Below are 18,632 nucleotides of genomic sequence, written 5' to 3' on the forward strand. Positions count from 1 at the left end.
ATGCCAGGTGCAAATTCAGTTGCTACACCACTTGTCTCTGATGGCACTCTCACACTTCACTACGGTACAACTCTGATTGACTACACAGAATATCGAATACTTGTCGGTAGTCTACAATATCTTTGCCTTACTCGTCTAGACATAGCCTACGCTGTCAACAAGCTTTCTCAATTCATGCATTGCCCGACAGCCGACCATTGGAATGATGCAAAACGCCTACTTCGATATCTGTGTGGCACATTGACTCATGGCTTATTTCTTCATAACGACAATCCAATTTCTCTTCATGCCTTCTCTGATGCAAATTGGGCTGGCAACCAAGATGACTATACCTCTACGAGTGCCTATATTGTCTATCTTGGTCACCATCCTATTTCGTGGTCATCCAAGAAACAATGTACCGTCGCTCGGTCTTCCACCGAAGCTGAGTATCGATCCGTTGCTGCTACCACTTCTGAGATAAATTGGATTTGTTGCCTTCTTACAGAGCCTGGTGTCACTCTTCCTACGCCGCCCACCATCTTCTATGACAATGTTGGTGCCACCTATCTCTGTTCTAATCCAGTCTTTCATTCACGTATGAAACATGTGGCAATTGACTATCACTTTATTTGGGCTTAAGTTCAATCTGGTGCTCTTCATGTTACTCATATTTCTTCTGCAGATCAACTTGCAGATGCTCTTACCAAATCGCTTCCACGACGTCGCTTCCAAGACTTAAGGATCAAGATTGGTGTCTCCTCTGGAGCTCCATCTTGAGGGGACATATTAGAGTATCAATTACATAAGATACTATTTTCTTTATATTCTTGTAATTAGTTATAATATCTTTGTAATTAGCTGTCATTTCTTGATTCTTGTAATTAATTGTAATTCCCTACTTTTAGGGTAGTTTTCTATTTTTATGTTTTGGGCAACCTACTGCAGCACCCAATCTTGTGTATATATTCATTCTTTATCTAGTGAAAAGTTAAGCTGTTGTTTTCTCAATATTACTCTGTTTCTCTACAAGCAGAATATATGAAAATCATATCCAGATTCTCAGGATATGGAGTCTCTGCACATTTGCAATAAGCTAACATTATTGGTATTAAACGTTAAACGCGAAAAGCAGAGGACTTAGCAATTTCCATGGCCACAAGACAGTTCACGACTCAAAATTATTTATATAAAGATAGTTTCATTCATTTATATAATATAGCCCTCTGATCATCATGATTGCATGTGATTAGATGGCCGAGTTCCCCCCACCTGTTCTTCCCCACAGATCATTACTCCATGCTTCTATATATAGATGTACATTTTTTTTTTTATGCGGTTAAGAAAGTCCAAGGTGTTCTTACAAGGATATACTATTATCCTTGTCTTGTAGACTTTATACAGTATGGGGTAATTTGTCGGTCCATTGAAAACCATGTAAACCTAGTATCCTACATTATTGCTTGCCTGCATTGGGAAATTTAACTTGTCCACAAGTTGGTAATACCATTAAGCGAAGACTCATCAAACCCACCTCAATGGACCGGTTTTTTCACTCTATCTGTTATTGGCTGACTGGGTTTTGAATATTATGCGGAGGTGACTTCACACGGACCCTCTATCCAGATTCATCTTTCGGTGAGAATTTTATATGATTTGAACGTTTTTGGACCATGAATCCATTATATTATTAATGGTGATACAAGTTGCTAATACCATTAAGCGAAGACTCACCAAACACACCTCCATGGCCGAATCAGTGGGAGCAATACCATTTACAGAGACTCGCTTTTTTCACTCTCTCTGTTATTGGCTGACTGGGTTTTAAATATTTTGCAGAGCTGATTTCATACGGACCCTCTATGCAGGTTCTTCTTTCGGCGAGAATTTTATATGATTTGAACTTTTTTGGACCATGAATCCATTATATTATCAATAGATCCCGCCCAAAAAAATAATAATGATAATAAAAAAAGGTAATATCTACATAAAAAATGGTAGTAAATATTTTATTCTGAAAAAAATTCAAAGTGAAGATTCTCAACTTTATAAGGTTTACATGTTTGCACACTGCTCGAGAATCAATGAATTTAGACGTGATAGTATTTTATTATTATTTTTTGGCTTACATGACATTATATATTGTGTGCATTCAATGATTTTCTATTTTTATTTTTAATTTTAATTTGGGCTATTAGTGAATGAACAACTACATTATTCAGAAATTGACCAAAGACTATATTATTACGAAAGAATAATCCTATAAACATTGATTTTATTTTTTTAGATATATGTAAAAGATTTCTATTTGATTTTATTTATTTATTTGTTTTGGCTAATGGATCTTATAAATTATTTTAACAAAATCAAGTTTTTATTTAGTTATTACTTAATATCGCGAGTTGGATTGGTTTGACATTACATGAATTGTATCATCCCATTTCATCGATGAAACTTTAAATGCGTCACTAACCGCAGCTAAATCTTAAAAGTTGCAAAACCCATTAGAAAACTCTACTTGATAAGCAAAGGAAATGTTTTCTCATTTCTGAAACAAGTAGTCTGCCAGCGCACCTCCTACTAAACTATTCCCAATGCATAATTGAAAACAAACCGAAGCAAACTAGTAAACTAAATTCTAAATTAAACAAACCCAACCAGTCTGAAAACAAATCCATATATCATAAAAACTCAGATGCTTAAAGACCAATGACATTTGCTTGAAATCTAAAATAAAAACCAACACGAACAAGAAAGATAAGGAAAAGTAAGGCAAATAGATATATCCATATGATTTGATCAGGACACAAAGAGTACACAAAGATGGACACAATCAAGGTATAGCCCCAATCCTGTTTGTAACCTTTAGAAAATAACATTCTTAATTAAGACAGCGCAGAACTACTTAAGAGACAAGCAACACCATTGGGGCTTCACTTCACTTCAGTTCTCCATGAAAACTGAATAAGTTAGGTGATTCTCATACAAACTGATTGAGGTACTCATCCACTGTTGTGTACTTAACATCTGGATAAAGCTCGGAAGCTTCCACTCCAAATGAGGGCTCGATCTCAAAGTTGGTGTGATCCCCTTTCACAAATACAGAGTGGCTAATTGCTAATACCACATTGACTGGAACAGGGGCCTCTGCAAAAACAGGGGGAAAAAAAAAACAGGAATTTTTAAAGAACTGCCCCAAAAACTAAGAATTTAAATAAAACCAGGACATGGTAAAGCTACAATTTCCTAAAGTGCTAGACGAAACTCACTGACCTTCAATTTTCTTGAGAAGTTCGTCTTCAAGAACATAGGTCTTTTCAAGGGTTTTGCCAATCTTTTTCTCCCACAAAGCCACAAGATCATTAAATGAGTAAATGTTAGCAGGGGGCTTGATGTAGAGGATTTTGTTCAAGGTTCTTGGGTCATCCACTGCTCTAATAGTATAGGTACCAATATCTTCTTCCTTGTTAAAAACAGCTGTACAAGAAAATTAAAGGAAAAAATAAACATCAATACCAAAACTTTGCTTCAAAGATGTACAAATAGAGTTGATCAATCATTCTCCAAGCACAAATTTCTAATACCCATCTCTTTTTTTTTTTTTTTGTCCTTCGAATTACAGGGATCCGATCATGAAAATGAACAACATATAGATACACAAAAGGAAGAAAATACAAGATTTGAAGCACAAAAGGGTTATACACCTTTTGGATTTCCATCACCCAAGATCACGACCTTGTCTCTTGGGGGAGCTGTAACTCCAGCCTGAGCCAGAGTGGGAAGGAAGTATCCCGCAAAGAAGTTGGATGAGACATAGGTGTAGGGAATCCCCGCAGCTTCAATATCACGTCGAATTTTAGCTTTAGTAGCAAAAGCTGATTTTGCTGGCTCAACTGCATGGACACGATCCACATCGTTCCCAAATTCCGAAGGGAAAAATCTCTGAACCACATCCACCAAAAACCCACAATATTCAACACAAATTAAGCACTTGGGCAGTTTCAAATTCTCACAGAATAACCAAAAATAAAGGAAAAAAAGTTTTGGAAGGGTTTTAAGACGGGTTTAATACCTTGACATTGCCGGCTTCTTTAATAGCATTGATGATCAAACCCTGATCGGCTAACTGACCGTGACCCACCGTCGAAATCACCACGTCGACCTGCTTAATCGCCTTCACCAAGCTCTCTTTGTCGTACAGATCTCCGATCGCAAATTTGACACCCAAAGACTTGAAGTTGTCGATGATCGGACTCTTGGCTGGGTTTGAGAGAGTGGCCTCTCGCACGAGAGCGACGGTTTCATGTCCGGCCTTCGCGCTTGCCGCCACGATGAACTTTCCGATGTACCCGGTCCCTCCGATGAAGAGGATCTTGCTCTTGGAAGCCATGGGATTGGAGCTCGGGAGACGAAATGGGAGAAGAGTGAGAGAGAGAGCGATACAGAGAAAGAAAAGGGAAAGTACTAGATGACGGGTTGGTAATACCATAAGCGAGGACTCACCATACCCATCTCCAGTTTATATGGTAGTGGAGGTATCAATGAGAGCCAATAACATTTAAAGAGGCGCTATTTTCACTCTGTTGTTGGCCAACGTTTGTTGAGGTGATTGCAGACGCCCGCTCCGTCCAGGTTCATCTTTTGGTTTGTTTATAATTTTTTTTTTTTTTTTTACAATACTTTTTTATTTTTGGTTTTTTTTTTTATTTTAACTAGTATAAACTCAATTTGTTTAGTAAAGTAAATAAGTGAAGTTTTAGTAAGAAATGAAACTTATGAATTGATTTTGAACAATAAATTAAGTTAGTGAGTAATAAATAAATAGTTTAAATATATCATTTGTATATATTTAAACAAAAATTATATTATTAATTTAAATATATTAAATATTTATAATATATAAATAATATTTTTTTATATTTTAAATTTATAAATTTTTAGAATTTAAATTAATTGGATAATAAAATAATTAAAATTTATTAATATTACTGTTAAAATTTTTATTTTAAAAAATTAATATTTAAGTTTTGAAATTTATATAATAAAAGGAATTGAGCCAAATTTAAGTAAGAAATTTTTAAAATTTTGTGACTTTTGTCGGATTTGAGCACTTATAAAATCGAGATGAGCTTAAAAATATTAATGCGGGATTCAATTTAGTTCATTTAATCCTAATTTTATATCAAAATTTTTTTATCTGAATATCAAAAAAGTTTTATTTAGTTTGATATATATATATATTTTTTATGCTAATGGTTCTTATATATTATTTTAATAAAATTACCATCCAGAATTATTTTCATAGATCTTGTTTGCTTTCTCGGATAATCTATTATTAGTATTATTATTATTTTAATAACATTAAGTTTTTATTTAATTATTTTAATATCCAGAATTGGATAGATTTGACATTATAACAAAAATGCGTGAGATAGTAGAAAATCTGATAATTTTACTTGATTAGTTGATGACCTTTCTTAACAAACTCTGACCCACAAGAGTTTAACAACATAATAGTCAAAAACAATAAAGAGGGCTAGTACAAGGGAGGGTCCACATTCATCAGTGGAGATTTAATTATTTATTTTTTTTAAAGAAAAAAAAAAAAAGGCTTATGTTTGGATGATGTAATGCGTGATAAGATCTGTGGACTTGCAATTACTTTCATGGCCTTGGAACAGAGACGTATTTTTTATTTTTATTTTTTTAAATGATACAGGAGCTCGAATCCTCAATAAAGCAATAATTTTATTTATTCATAAAATCTCTGTCCCCTTAAAACAGCCAATTTATTTTTCTCATGTTTAGATAGAGGAGTGAATTATCTAGTTCATTAACATTAAAATTCTTCATTGCTTTCATAAGTAATTAAATCACATAATGAACATTTTACCAATTACCCCAAAAAAAAAAAAAAAAGCATTTTACCAAAACCAACACATAATAAACAATTTTGTAATATAATCACACGTATCAGGATTATTATGGTAGAGGTGTAAAATGGGCCATATCATGCTCGCCTAATCTATTTAAAAGTTAAGTCTATTTAAAAGTTTATTCATTTGTATTTATGTATTTTTTTTATTTTTTTTTATACTATAAATAAAACGGTTCACAAAACCCAAAAGGCCCAAAGGCTAACTGCCCACGAAAGGAAAAGGAAGGGAGATAGCTAGTAAGTCACTAACAAAGTGAGCTACAAAATTTCTTTCTATAGGGATCCGAGTAAAAATAACTTCTCTGAACTTGTTTTTTAGTCAGATAATATTTGCTAGAATTCCTTCTGCCATCCAATGACTTGAGTGAAGAGCTTGGCTGTTTAGATTATCCATGACTAACTTAGAATCAGACTCACACCAAATTGATGGCCATCCTTCCTCTGCTGCTAGGAGTAAAACTTGGAGCACAACCATCGCCTCTACAACTTCTGGGACGTCTGAAAGAGTTTTGAAAGATCTAATACTTAACACTTTGCCTTCATCATTTCTAGCAACCACTCCTGCAAAGCCTGTGCCATCTTTGACTACTGCATCAGTATTGATCTTAACAAAATTCCTTGGAGGTTTAGTCCATAACTCCTTCTCTGTTCGAACGGATCTTAGTGAGTGATCTTTGGTGGCTAAAGACTTGGCCTTAGCAAAACTAAATTGCAACTGTTTCATTGTCCTACAAAAGGAGAATATCTTCTTTTCAAACCTGGCCAGATTCCTACTTCTCCAAAGTTGATTCAGTAAAAGAGAAGCAAATATAAAGAAATCTTCTGTATCCGCAGGATGAACTGGTAGTTTGTCTTTAGGATTAGCCAGTATCATAAGCTTCTCCTCTAAAGAATGATTCTCTAAATTATCCCACTTAATGCTTCACGACATTGCAAACCAAAAAGATTTTGCTACTTGGCAATGGAAAAAAAGATGATCATCTGTTTCAAGACATCCGCATCCATGAATGCAGAAAGACCAACTGACTTCAATAAGAGAGGGAAAAATAATAAAAAAATAAGTAAAGTAGAAGAGCCCAGATTCCCAATGAATGAAAACGTGACTGAATTGGTCCTAGTTACTCTTCGGAACGGAGTGGAAGAAGGGAAGAGATTCTCGAACGAGGAAAAAGATCCAATGACTTCAAAAGAATTGAACGAGGGGCCGTATGAGATATGTTTTATACCTTCTATGCGAAAATGTTTCATTTTCATAAGGTCTTCTTCACTGTTATTCAAAAGGTCTAATAATGTATGTATATTCGACCTTTTAAGGCAATTATAGACCCTGGGGTGCAATTCTAATTGGTCAATAAAAATAGATTTCAATACTATTTCGTTTTGATTTTTATGTGGTTTAGCCAATCTGTCATGAAAAGTAAAAGGGGGTAAAGTAACTTTGTGTTGGTTTTTTTCTAAATGGAAATTTTCTTCTTCGGCATGTAAAAAGGGAATAAATAAATCAATCAAATTCCGGGAAGCCTCGTGAAGTGCTTCTTTAGGAGTTAAACTTCCATTTGTCCATATTTCGAGAAAAATTTTCTCTTGTTTTTCATTCCCATTCGCATAAGAATGAATACTATGATTGGCATTTCGAACAGGCATGAATACAGCGTCTATAGAATAACTTCCGTCTTGAAAGTTATTTGGCGTTTTTATACGATACCCGCTGCGTTTTTGGAGGTTGTTTGTCGTCGGCAAGCCCTTGCTAAAGAGTTTCCAGAGGAAAAATTTCAATCTTTCATGAAGTTTTGCTGACCATAAACATCTCCACCAAATTTATTCCAAGTAGGATTTCCAGAACTCTAATTCAAAGGCTGATTTAACAGAGAACATTCCACTAGACATTCCAGACCATATGAGCTTGTCTTCCAAATCCACAGAGGGAATAGGAATTTTGAAGATGTTTCTAACGGTCTCACTATCAAATAGCTGAGTGATTTTCTCAATGTTCCATCTACCATAAGAGTGTTTGAGGGAATTAACCATGCCATAATCTCTGGGTGTCTCGTCTGATAAGGGAATAGGTTTGAAAAGTGGATTGTTAGGAATCTAAGGATCCTCCCATATGTTGATGTTATCACCTTTCCAACCCTATAACACAAGCCATTGACCAAGAGTTTCCTGGACTGCAGAATGCCTCTCCAAGACCAGGAGCAGCTTTTCTTTTTAGAACAACGCATGAAGGTGGAGCCTGCACAATACTTGGCTTTTAAGGCTTTAACCCAAGGTCTATTAACGTATGTAGCTAGGAACCAACTTAACTTGCTGAGGAGGGCCGTATTCATGTCTTGGAGCCTTCGCAAACCGAGACCTCCCACTGCTTTGGGCTTGCAAATTCTGGACCATGCAATTGAAACCAAGTGCCTATCTCCCCCCCGCTTGTTCCACAAAAACTGGCTGGCCATTCGTTCAATATCTTGACACCATTTCAGGGTCATTTTAGAGTTCATCATTGCATATAAAGGCATTGCATTGACCACAGACTTTATTAAGGTGAGTTTCCTTGCTTGAGATAAAAGGTTTGCCTTCCAACCTTGCAGCTTTGCCTTAATCTTCCGTTTGAGCTCCTCATAGGCTTTCGTGTGGTTTTTGCCTATAAACATGGAATTTCCCAAATACTTGGCTTGATCGGATAGTTCTCTTATACCAAGCAGTGCCTTAATATTCGCCTTCAGCCTCCCACTAGTGTTCTTCAAGAAAAAACAGCCGGACTTGGCTAAATTAATTTTCTGACTGGACCACCTACAGAACTGGTTTAGGCAGTGTTGGACTTCTCTAACCTCCTCAAGGTTGGCTCAACAAAATAGCTGTAACATCCCGTCCCGAACCATGTCGGAATTTTTGCACGTTGACTGAGGTTGGCTGTTAACCGTTGACCAAAAGGGTCAAAAATTGACTTTTTGATCCGGTTGGAATTCTAGGTTGACTGAGGTACCATTACGGAGTACACGTTGGCACGAGTTCGTAAACTGGTAGCACGTCGAAAACGGAGCTACGATTTGAAAGTTATGAGCAAAACAAGTTGAGGTCCAAACTGTCCAAGGGGTGCCGGAGTTGACTTTTTATTCATGCAAGGTTGAGCGTTGACTCATGCATGGTTGTGAAGTGCTCGTCGATACGAGTCCGTAGACTAGCGGCACGTCCGATTTCGACATGTGGTTTGAAAGTTATGGACCTGTAAAGTTTTTCAAATAGTATATTGTTTTAATATTATTTTTTTTAAACGTATAACGATGTGCCGCGTGTGACTTACTGAAGGTGACTATGTGTCACCATGGTGAAATGCCACATGTCAACCATGTTTAAAAATCAAATTATTTTTATTATTATTTTAAATAATAATATTATTATTTGATTATTTAATTATTTTTTATTTTTATTTGTTTTATTTTTCCCTTTTCTTTTTCTTTTTCTTTTTCTTTTCCCCACGTGGGAAAACACCTCCCTTTTCTTTTCTTTTTCTTTTTTTCTTTTTTCCTTCCCTTCTTCCCCGAGCCCGTGAGACAAAATGCAGAAATTTGTTTCTCCCTTTCTCTCTCCTTTGACTCTCTCCCTCTCCTTGTTTGACCGGCGTTTCGCAGGATTGCAGTAGCCTGAGTGCCACACGCGCCGGCCACCGGTGTAGCCCGCCACCTCGCGACCTCGGCCACCAAGTTTCCCGGCCAGCCGCCGCCGGATGGGCCCAGATCCGGCCGGCGAAGTCACGGCGGCGAGGTGAAATTTTTCCGGCGATTCTCGCCGTTTCCGACCAACCCAACCCGTCCCATACCTCTATCCCACTATTTTCAACCCCTCTAAGTCCATTTCCGGGGTTAGATTGCCCAAAATCCCCACCGTTTGAAAGATCCCTCAAGATCAAAACCGGCCGAAGCTTCCCGACCAAATTCCGGCCACCTCCGGCGGAATTGGGGTCGATGGAGACCGGTAATGCGCTCCTCGTCCCACGAGCTTCGATTCGGTATATCATTCGACCATTTTGGTTAAAGTTTGTGTTTGACCCCCCGGGTACCGGGTATTATTTACCCGATTAAAATATTAATTTATTTGACTGTCTGTGAATTTTGTTCTAGGAGCACCGGTGAGTCGTAGAATTGATCCCGTGGTGGATCATGGGTTAATTGCGTGCTCCAGGTGAGTGACCCACCTTCAAAAATTATTTGGGCAATTAATTATATTTATTTGGTATTTAAATTGGTATTTAAATTGTGCTCATGTGGTGTATTTTAAATATAATCGGGAAAAATATTATTTTATATATATATTTACCCATTGGTGTTAAATGAAATTTTGGGTCATTAGAAATTCCCGATTATTATTTCATTATGATTAAATGGTATTTATTACACGTGAGCAAGTATTTTCAGTAATTGATTGTGTCTGGATTTTATATCATTTTTGGACAATTAATTATGGTTAATTGGTATTTAATTTATACTCATGTGGTACAATTTGGTTATGGTTTTATTGTGGTTTAATTTGTTGTGCATGAGCAAAGTGTATTTCGGTAGTATTTGTACGTGGTTTTCAGTATTAATTTTTTCGGGCATAATTGGGTTAAATATTTTACAAAAATATTTGTTTAAATTTTATAAATTATGCCCGCGGTATTTTTATGGTTGCATCTCGTACTTCGAGGATATTATTGTTTGTTGGTTATCAATATTTCGTACCGGGTTATTGAATAAAAATATGTGGGATGGTGTTTGTGAAAATTTGGTATACTTCCCACGGTAATTTTGGAAAAAACGGTACAGTTGGTTATAAATGTTTATTTTTAGACGCACTCATACAGTATTGGTGTTCTGGTGTATGGTGTATGGACACGTGGTAGCACGCGGTTATTATGTGGTTTAGCGTGCGGTTATTACTTCACCCGTGAGTTGCCATTGGACCGTGGACAGGCAAGGTTATTGTTGTGCACAGCCGCCCCCCTCCTTGGCCGGGTTGATGGTTTTTAGCAGCGGTACTGTCGGGACGCCGAAGTGACCGTTGCAGGTTTCTCTCTTTAACCCCCCTGCCAGTCGGTGCTCAGGACGCTGGGTATCGGAGGGCATCACCGGTATATGGTGTGGTGCGTCAGGTGTAATTGTCGGTGTAAATTGCAATTAAGGTTTAAAACCCCAAAGGTGTTCAAAAAATTATTTATTATAATTTATTACAGAATATTTATATTTGGGGTATTTATTTGTTTATTTGTTGTTATTAATTCGTTTGGTTCCTTGGTTTTTGGGAAGTACGTACAAGGGTTTTGTGAAAATATTTTAAAAGGGAAACTTTTCCAACTGAGAGAATTGTAAGGGTTTTGAGAGAAATTATTATTTTCCAATTAATTATTATCTATCTACTGTATTACAGTGGTATTATATTGTATAGTAGATAGGGTCACTCACTGAGATGATTAGCATCTCACACTCTTAAATTCCGTTCCCCTAGGTTCAGGTTGGAGATGTTGATTGTCCGGGCGAGCCCAACGTCTCAGTTCGTTGCCGAAGGTTCAAGAAGTTTTCTTCCCTTTTTCCTCTCGAACTTGTATTACATTCTTATCTGTCTTTTTATAAATTTCACATGTTTCTGTATAATGCTATGTATACTGTATTGGACGTGTGGTTATTATTTATGCACTGGGTTGCTGCTGTTGTTTTATTTTGAAGTGCTGCAACTTGTGGAATCAATTTGTAGTATTGTGGGAGGAATAAGGGGATGAATATAGAAGTGTGTTTTCAGTGCAGGTAATTGGTGGTAAGTAAATCCCTTAGGGGAGGCTCTGCCGGATTTTCCGTTGGAGGGTTCGGTAGGGTTTCCCTGGGATCAGGGCTTGTCTAGGGTTCCGGGGAAGGAATTCTGGACGGGTCCTGACAATAGCATTATATCGTCTACAAAAAATAGGTAGAAAATGGCTGGACTAGCTCGTCCGATTTTAATGCCATGTATCTTTCCATCTCGTTCAAGCTTCAAAAGCATTCGAGAAAGCAATTCCAAATAAATAATGAAGAAGAACGGAGGTGCCTAAGTCCCCGTTGCATGTCCATCTTGCTGTACACGCTGCCATTAAGAAGCAGCTCCACCGAATTAAGAGAAATGCATCCCATGACCAAATCATTTAATTTCCTAGGGAACCCGAACAGTGCTAAAATCCTGGAAAGGAACCCCCAATCGATCCTATTGTACGCTTTCATCATATCGAACTTAAAACCAACTAATCCATTTCCACTTCTCTTCTTTCTCATCGTATGTATGATTTCGTTGACCAACTGGGAATTTTCGCCTATCCATCTACCCAGGATAAAGGCGGATTGACAAGGGGATATTAATTTATCCATAACAGGGCCTAATCTGACCGTAATAAACTTGGATAAAATTTTGTAAACACTATTATAGAGACTTATCGGGCGCAAATGATGAAAACCTGAAACTTGTTGAGCCTTAGGAATCAGAACCAAAAACGTTTTATTGAGAGAGCTTGGTATGAGGGCTGACCTGAAAGCATTTTGCACCATAGCGACAATATCGGAACCCACCGTTTTCCAATAATGCTGGAAGGAAAGAGCAGGCATCCCATTCGGCTTGAGGACTTTAATGGGATGCATGCTCTTAACTGTTCTGTGTATTTCCTCAGCCGATGGAATCCTATCGATGTTGGAATTGTCTGATGTCGATTGCCTCCTTTAATATAATCCCCTAGACAGTCACAAAAGCTCAACTCCTTTGCTCCAAATAACTCCTCAAACTCCTCCTTGTATTTGTGTTTGTATCATGGTGCATCAATCCAATTTATTTTTCATATCATATTCATGTCAACTTCTGTAATTTTCATGTTTTATTAGACATGCGATAGTTGAAACATATACATGCCCATATGTCATGTAACACCCCGTCCCGAACCATGTCGGAATTTTTGCACGTTGACCGAGGTTGACTGTTGACCGTTGACCGAAGGGGTCAAAAGTTGACTTTTTGATCCGGTTGGAATTCTAGGTTGACTGAGGTACCGTTACGAAGTACACGTTGGCACGAGTTCGTAGACTAGTAGCACGTTGAAAACGGAGCTACGGTTTGAAAGTTATGAGCAAAACAAGTTGAGGTCCAAACTGTCCAAGGGGTGTCGGAGTTGACTTTTTATTCATGTAAAGTTGAGCTTTGACTCATGCATGGTTGTGAAGTGCTTGTCGATACAAGTCCGTAGACTAGCGGCACGTCCAATTTGGACATGTGGTTTGGAAGTTATGGACCTATAGAGTTTTTCAAACACCGTATTATTTTAATATTATTTTTTAAACGTGTAACGATGTGCCACGTGTGACTTAATGAAGGTGACCATGTGTCACCGTGTTGAAAAGCCACATGTCAACCATGTGTAATATCATATTATTTTTTTATTTTTTTTGTTATTATTTTAAATAATAATATTATTATTAATATTATTTAATTAAATTATTTTATTTTCTTTTATTTCTTTTTCTTTTCTTTTTTCTTTTTTTTTTCCTTCTTTTCCCCCACGTGGGAAAAAAGGCCACGGGGCCCAATCCTTCTTCTTCTTCTTCTTCTTCTTCTTCTTCTTCTTTCTTTCTTTCTTTCTTCCTTCCCACTGGCCGTCTCTCTCTCTCTCCCTGCTGCACATTTTCCGGCCACTGGAACCACTCACGCGCAGGCCGACGTGAAAGCCCGCAGCTGGACGACGCCGGCGGCCAAATCTCCGGCCGAATGGCCAGCGGACGCGCCGGGATCGGCCTCCAACGCCGGCGGCCGGTATGTCGCTGGTTTGCCCATTTTCCGGCAGCCACTGGTCGTGCAACCGATCCTTTTCCACTAATTTGGACCCTCTGATTCCGATTCTGAGCTCCAATTAACTTAACTCCCGTCGATTTGTAAGATACGAAGGGATCAAAACCGGTCGAATCTTTCCGACCAAATTCTGGCCACCGCCGGTCGAATTGAACTCAATGGAGGTTGGTAATGTGATCCTCATCTCACAAGCTTTCCATAGACATATAATTTGTCAATTTTGGATAACGTTTGTGTTTAACCCCCCGGGTACCGGATATTATTTATCCGATTAAAATATTAATTTATTTGACTGTGTGTGGATTGTGTTCTAGGAGCATCGGTGAGTCGTGGAATTGATCCCATGGTGGATTATGGTTTAATTGCGTGCTCCAGGTGAGTGACCTACCTTTAATAAATATTTTGGGGTAATTAATTATATTTAATTGCTGTTAAATTGGTATCTGAAATTATGCTCATGTGGTGGAATTTAAATATAGTCGGGAAAAAATATTATTTTATATATATATATATATATATATTTACCCATTGATACTAAACGGAATTTTGGGTTACTAAGAATTTTCCGATTATTATTTTATTGTGGTTTAATTTATTTATTGTGCATGAGTAAAGTATATTTCAATAATAATCGTCCGAGGTTTTAAGTATTATTTTCGGGCATAATTGGATTAAATATTTTATGAAAATATTTGCTTAAATTGTATAAATTATGCCTGCGGTATTTTAATTGTTGAACCTCGTATTACGAGGAAATTTTGGTTCATTTGTTGTTGATGTTTTCGTACCGATTTGTTAAATAAAAATATGTGGGATGGTAAGTGAGAAATTTTGGTATATTTTTCACGGTAATTTTGGAAAACGGTACGGTTGGTTTAATAATTATTTTAGACGCATTCACCCAGTATTGGTGTTCTGGTATTTGTATATGTGGTTCAGCGCGCAAGTATTATTATTTCTCCCGTGAGTTGCCATTGGACCGTGGGCAGGCAAGTCTTATATAGTGCACACAGCCGCCCCCCTCCTTGGCCGGGATGATGGTTTCAGCAGCGGTACTGTCGGGACGCCGAAGTGCCGTTTGCAAGTTTCTCTCTTTAATCTCCCCGCCAGTCGGTGCTCAGGACGCTGGGTATCGGAAGGCATCATTGGTATATGGTGTGGTGCGTCAAGTACAAATTTTTCGGATAGAAATTTCAAACCCCAAAGAGTACAAAATTATTTATTATAAATTATTGCAGTTTATTTATAATTGGGGTATTTATTTATTTATTTGTTATTATTAAATTATTTGGTCCCTTGGTTTTCGGGAAGTACGAATATCGGGTTTTGTGAAAATGTTTTAAAAGGGGAACATTTCCGACGGAGTGAATAGTGAGGGCTTTGATAGAAATTGTTACCTCAATTGTTTATTTATTTAATTGTTCGGTATTGGTTAATTAAATCCCTTTATTTGGTATATTATTAATATTAAAAGTGTACAGTAGATAGGGCCACTCACTGAGATGATTATTATTAAATTCCGTTCCCCTAGGTTCAGGTTGGGAGACGTTGATCGGCCGGGGCGAGCCCGATGTCTCAGCTCGTTGCCGAAAGTCCAAGAAGTATTTATTCCCTTTTTCCTCTTCTTCTTGTATTGTTTCTGTATCTGTCATTGTATTAATTCATATTTATTTGTATAATGCTATGTATACTGTATTGGACGTGTAGTTATTATCTATGCACTGATTTACTGTTATTTTGAAATGCTGTAAATTTGTGGAATCAAATTGTAGTATTATGGGAGGAATAAGGGGACAATTATAGAAGTGCGTTTTCAGTGCAGGAAATTTTTGGTAAGTCCTACCCTTAGGGGAGGTGCTACCGGATTTTCCGTTGGAAGGTTCGGTGGTATTTCCCTAGGATCAGGGCTTGTCTAGGGTTCCGGAAAGGAATTTTGGACGGGTCCTGACATGTCATGCTCGAGTTAAGCATGGTTTGTGGTCATGCCCATACCAAGTATATTTTACATATTTTTAATAATATAAATTATAGTTGAATAAAAAAATATCTAAAATAAATTAAATTACTATAAAAACAACAGGTTTTATTATTTAATTGGCAGATAACAAAATAAGTATTTATATAAAAAAATATATTAATAATTATTAGCAAATTTATATATAATAAATGAAAAAATTAATGTTTTATATGTCTAAAATAATTGTTAAGAATTTGCAATACAATAAATAGTAACTAATCTAATGATAAATAAATGATATATTATATAAACTAAATAGATTAAATGAATTATTAACTAATAAGCTTAATAAATGAATAAAATTAGATGGTTATAGCAATTTAGCAAGAAAATTATATTAAATAAAAAATGAATATAAATGGCAAAACAAATAAACATTAAAAATATCCAAATAGCACAGTTGAAAACAATTTTATACGTTTACATATCGTAAAGGTGGATCTAGAATTTTTTTAAAATTTTTTTAACATAATTAATTTTAATTAAATAGCCAAATTGTAAATGTGTGCAGTCTTCTCTCATTTTACTCCCACACCCTAAATTCGTTTTTGTTTTTTCTTCTTTCTTTCTCTTTTCGTTTTTTTTTTATTGGTTTTAATTCATTTTTTACCCATTTATCTTTGTTTTATTAATCTATTATTAATTTATAATAATAATTATTAGAAATAGTTCTAATCTACTCATTTTTAACAATATAATAGTTAATAATTACAAAATTTTAAAATAATAACTATTTGAAATTATATAATTTAATTATATCATCTTTTATGTACTGCAGTTTGACCTATCATGGACTTATGCGGTATTTCACTTATAAATTAATTTTTAAAGCCCAAATACGGTTCATTATTTATTTCGTGTTGTGTCGTGCCTATATTCATGTCCAATTCAGATGTATCGTGTCCATACCATAACTAATTTTAATGTGCCATACTCTGTAAAATGTTCGTGATGTTCAACCTAATTTTACACCTTTAAATTATTAGCATATTCTGCCCTTTAGATAAATGAAAGGATCCTAAGAAAAAAAAAAATTGAAAGAAAAAAAAAGAAAATAATGAAAGTGAAAGGTACACCTGCCGAAGCAGTTCATGATGTATTACGTTGGACCGAGTTTAGGCTTTTCTGGATCCCCATTTTGCTCTATTAAGCTTTTCATTGGGCATCTTTTTTTTTTTTTTTTCCTTCTTGCAAAAAAACAAAGATGTTTTGTTATAGGATCATAAGTATTAAATTATAATTCTGCATCATTAAATATTATGGTATAGAATCATTTAAAATAATAATAAAATTTATCAAAATTTAAATTTTAACTTTCAAACTCACAAAAACTTCTTTTTATTAATTTAATATTTTATAATTGCATCTCCCAAGACAAAAAAAACTTTATAATTGCCCTTTAATTAAATAAAAAATATTATTTTTTTGAGTAAACAAAAGCATTGAAACCTTATTTTTTTGAGTAAACAAAAGCATTGAAACCTTATAATGGACCATTCACCAATCCCAAGAAATTATTATGCAGGAGAGCCTTACCGTATCATCTGTAGATGTGGTAGCCCTTCCAATTAATTGATGACAAGTGGTTGGCTAATAAAACCAATTCCATGCTGTCCATCTGTTGTTTTTACCACTTATACACATACAATTCACCAAGTATGCGGCAAAATACTTTTCCATGTTTAAAAGGAAAGCAAATTAGTTTTGCCCATTTACCCAAAAAAAAAGAAAAAAAAGAAAAAAATTTAGTTTTGCCCCAAAGCAGAGAGGGATAGAATTGCCAAAGACATTAATTTTCAAGGAACAGGTTCTTTTGCCAGCCATTTCCCAACAAGCCGTTTCCTGGTATCTTGCAACGGCATTGTCTTACAAGATTGGGATCGTAGTGAGCAAGAGGGATAAAAAGTTACAACTATTTGTCCTGGGGATGACTTTTCATCATTGGAAAACAGCACTGTTTGGTCCTAATAAGACTTGTACATGCCATTATTAGGGATAAGTATTGGTGGGTTTTCCTTTTCTTTTGGTTGGTAATAACGGTTAGGTCGTAAGGTTGGATTAATAGAGGTGGGTTTGTGGATTCTATCAAGCTTATATCCCCTTGCCAGAATAACATCGATTTTTGAGATAGTATCGTGGTTTGGTGTTCTTGTTTATGGCCATGGACTTTTGTCCAGTAAGGAGGAGAGGAAAGCTTCAGTAACAATTGCCTAAGAAATCTTCAAATGTGGACCCTCTTCATTTGGATCTGTAAAATTTGCTTTCCAAAGTGGTAATTGTCTTCTAACGTTGAATGTGCTAACGTTTGTTAACATTCCTGTTAGTAGGCAAATAAAGAAGATTGACAGCATGGAATCGGTTTAATAAACCAACCATCTGTCATCAATTAATTAGAGGGGCTTACCACATCTGCGGATGACTGTGGTAAGAATATCCTATTGAATAATCTGTCCAACCAAAGACCCAGACCTAGAACCGACCTAAACCCCATCCATCTGTTACTTGTACAGTTTTACTTCCCAGAATCAGAGTTATCAATTAGACATACACCAACCCCATCATCGTCCATCTTATATCTGCACCTACAATATACACGACATTAGTTGAAGTGATTTATCTATTTCCCTAAACCTACATTTGTGTTTATTAGAGCCTTTGATGCAAGCATTATTGTCCTTTCATTCAATTCTGAAAAAGCAAGTTAAGTAGGAAAATATTCCGTGTCTTGGGTTTTATTATGTTTATAGGAAAAGAACTACGAGACATAAAGAGGCAAAGAAGAGAAAAGAAAGAAGTTTGCTTCCGAAACCTTCCCTCTAACCCAAATGCGGTGTAAAAATTGTCAGGATCCAGTTTGCAGTTACGCCAATTTGT

The 18,632-nt window shown here is 36.1% G+C and overlaps 1 protein-coding gene across 1 annotated transcript; it reads right to left on the bottom strand.

The window, feature by feature from the left end:
* Positions 1-2,737: 2,737 nt before the first annotated feature.
* On the bottom strand, positions 2,738-4,520 carry LOC107404010 (phenylcoumaran benzylic ether reductase Pyrc5-like). Its single transcript, XM_048480944.2, has 4 exons — positions 4,052-4,520; positions 3,684-3,921; positions 3,253-3,456; positions 2,738-3,126 (listed from the first exon to the last, which is right to left on the bottom strand). The coding sequence occupies exons 1-4, from the start codon at positions 4,466-4,468 to the stop codon at positions 2,960-2,962; spliced, it is 1,026 nt and encodes a 341-aa protein (XP_048336901.1). The 5' UTR covers positions 4,469-4,520; the 3' UTR covers positions 2,738-2,959.
* Positions 4,521-18,632: the final 14,112 nt, after the last annotated feature.

Source organism: Ziziphus jujuba, chromosome 9 (genome assembly GCF_031755915.1).
Source record: "Ziziphus jujuba cultivar Dongzao chromosome 9, ASM3175591v1".
In the NCBI taxonomy this organism is placed as follows: domain Eukaryota; kingdom Viridiplantae; phylum Streptophyta; class Magnoliopsida; order Rosales; family Rhamnaceae; genus Ziziphus; species Ziziphus jujuba.

Coding starts and splice junctions, on each gene's coding strand:
- LOC107404010 (XM_048480944.2), bottom strand. CDS start 4,468: ATGGTATTACCAACCCGTCATCTAGTACTTTCCCTTTTCTTTCTCTGT. Junction 3,922..4,051: donor AAGAAGCCGGCAATGTCAAG/GTATTAAACCCG, acceptor GATGTGGTTCAG/AGATTTTTCCCTTCGGAATT. Junction 3,457..3,683: donor GGGTGATGGAAATCCAAAAG/GTGTATAACCCT, acceptor TTTCTTGTACAG/CTGTTTTTAACAAGGAAGAA.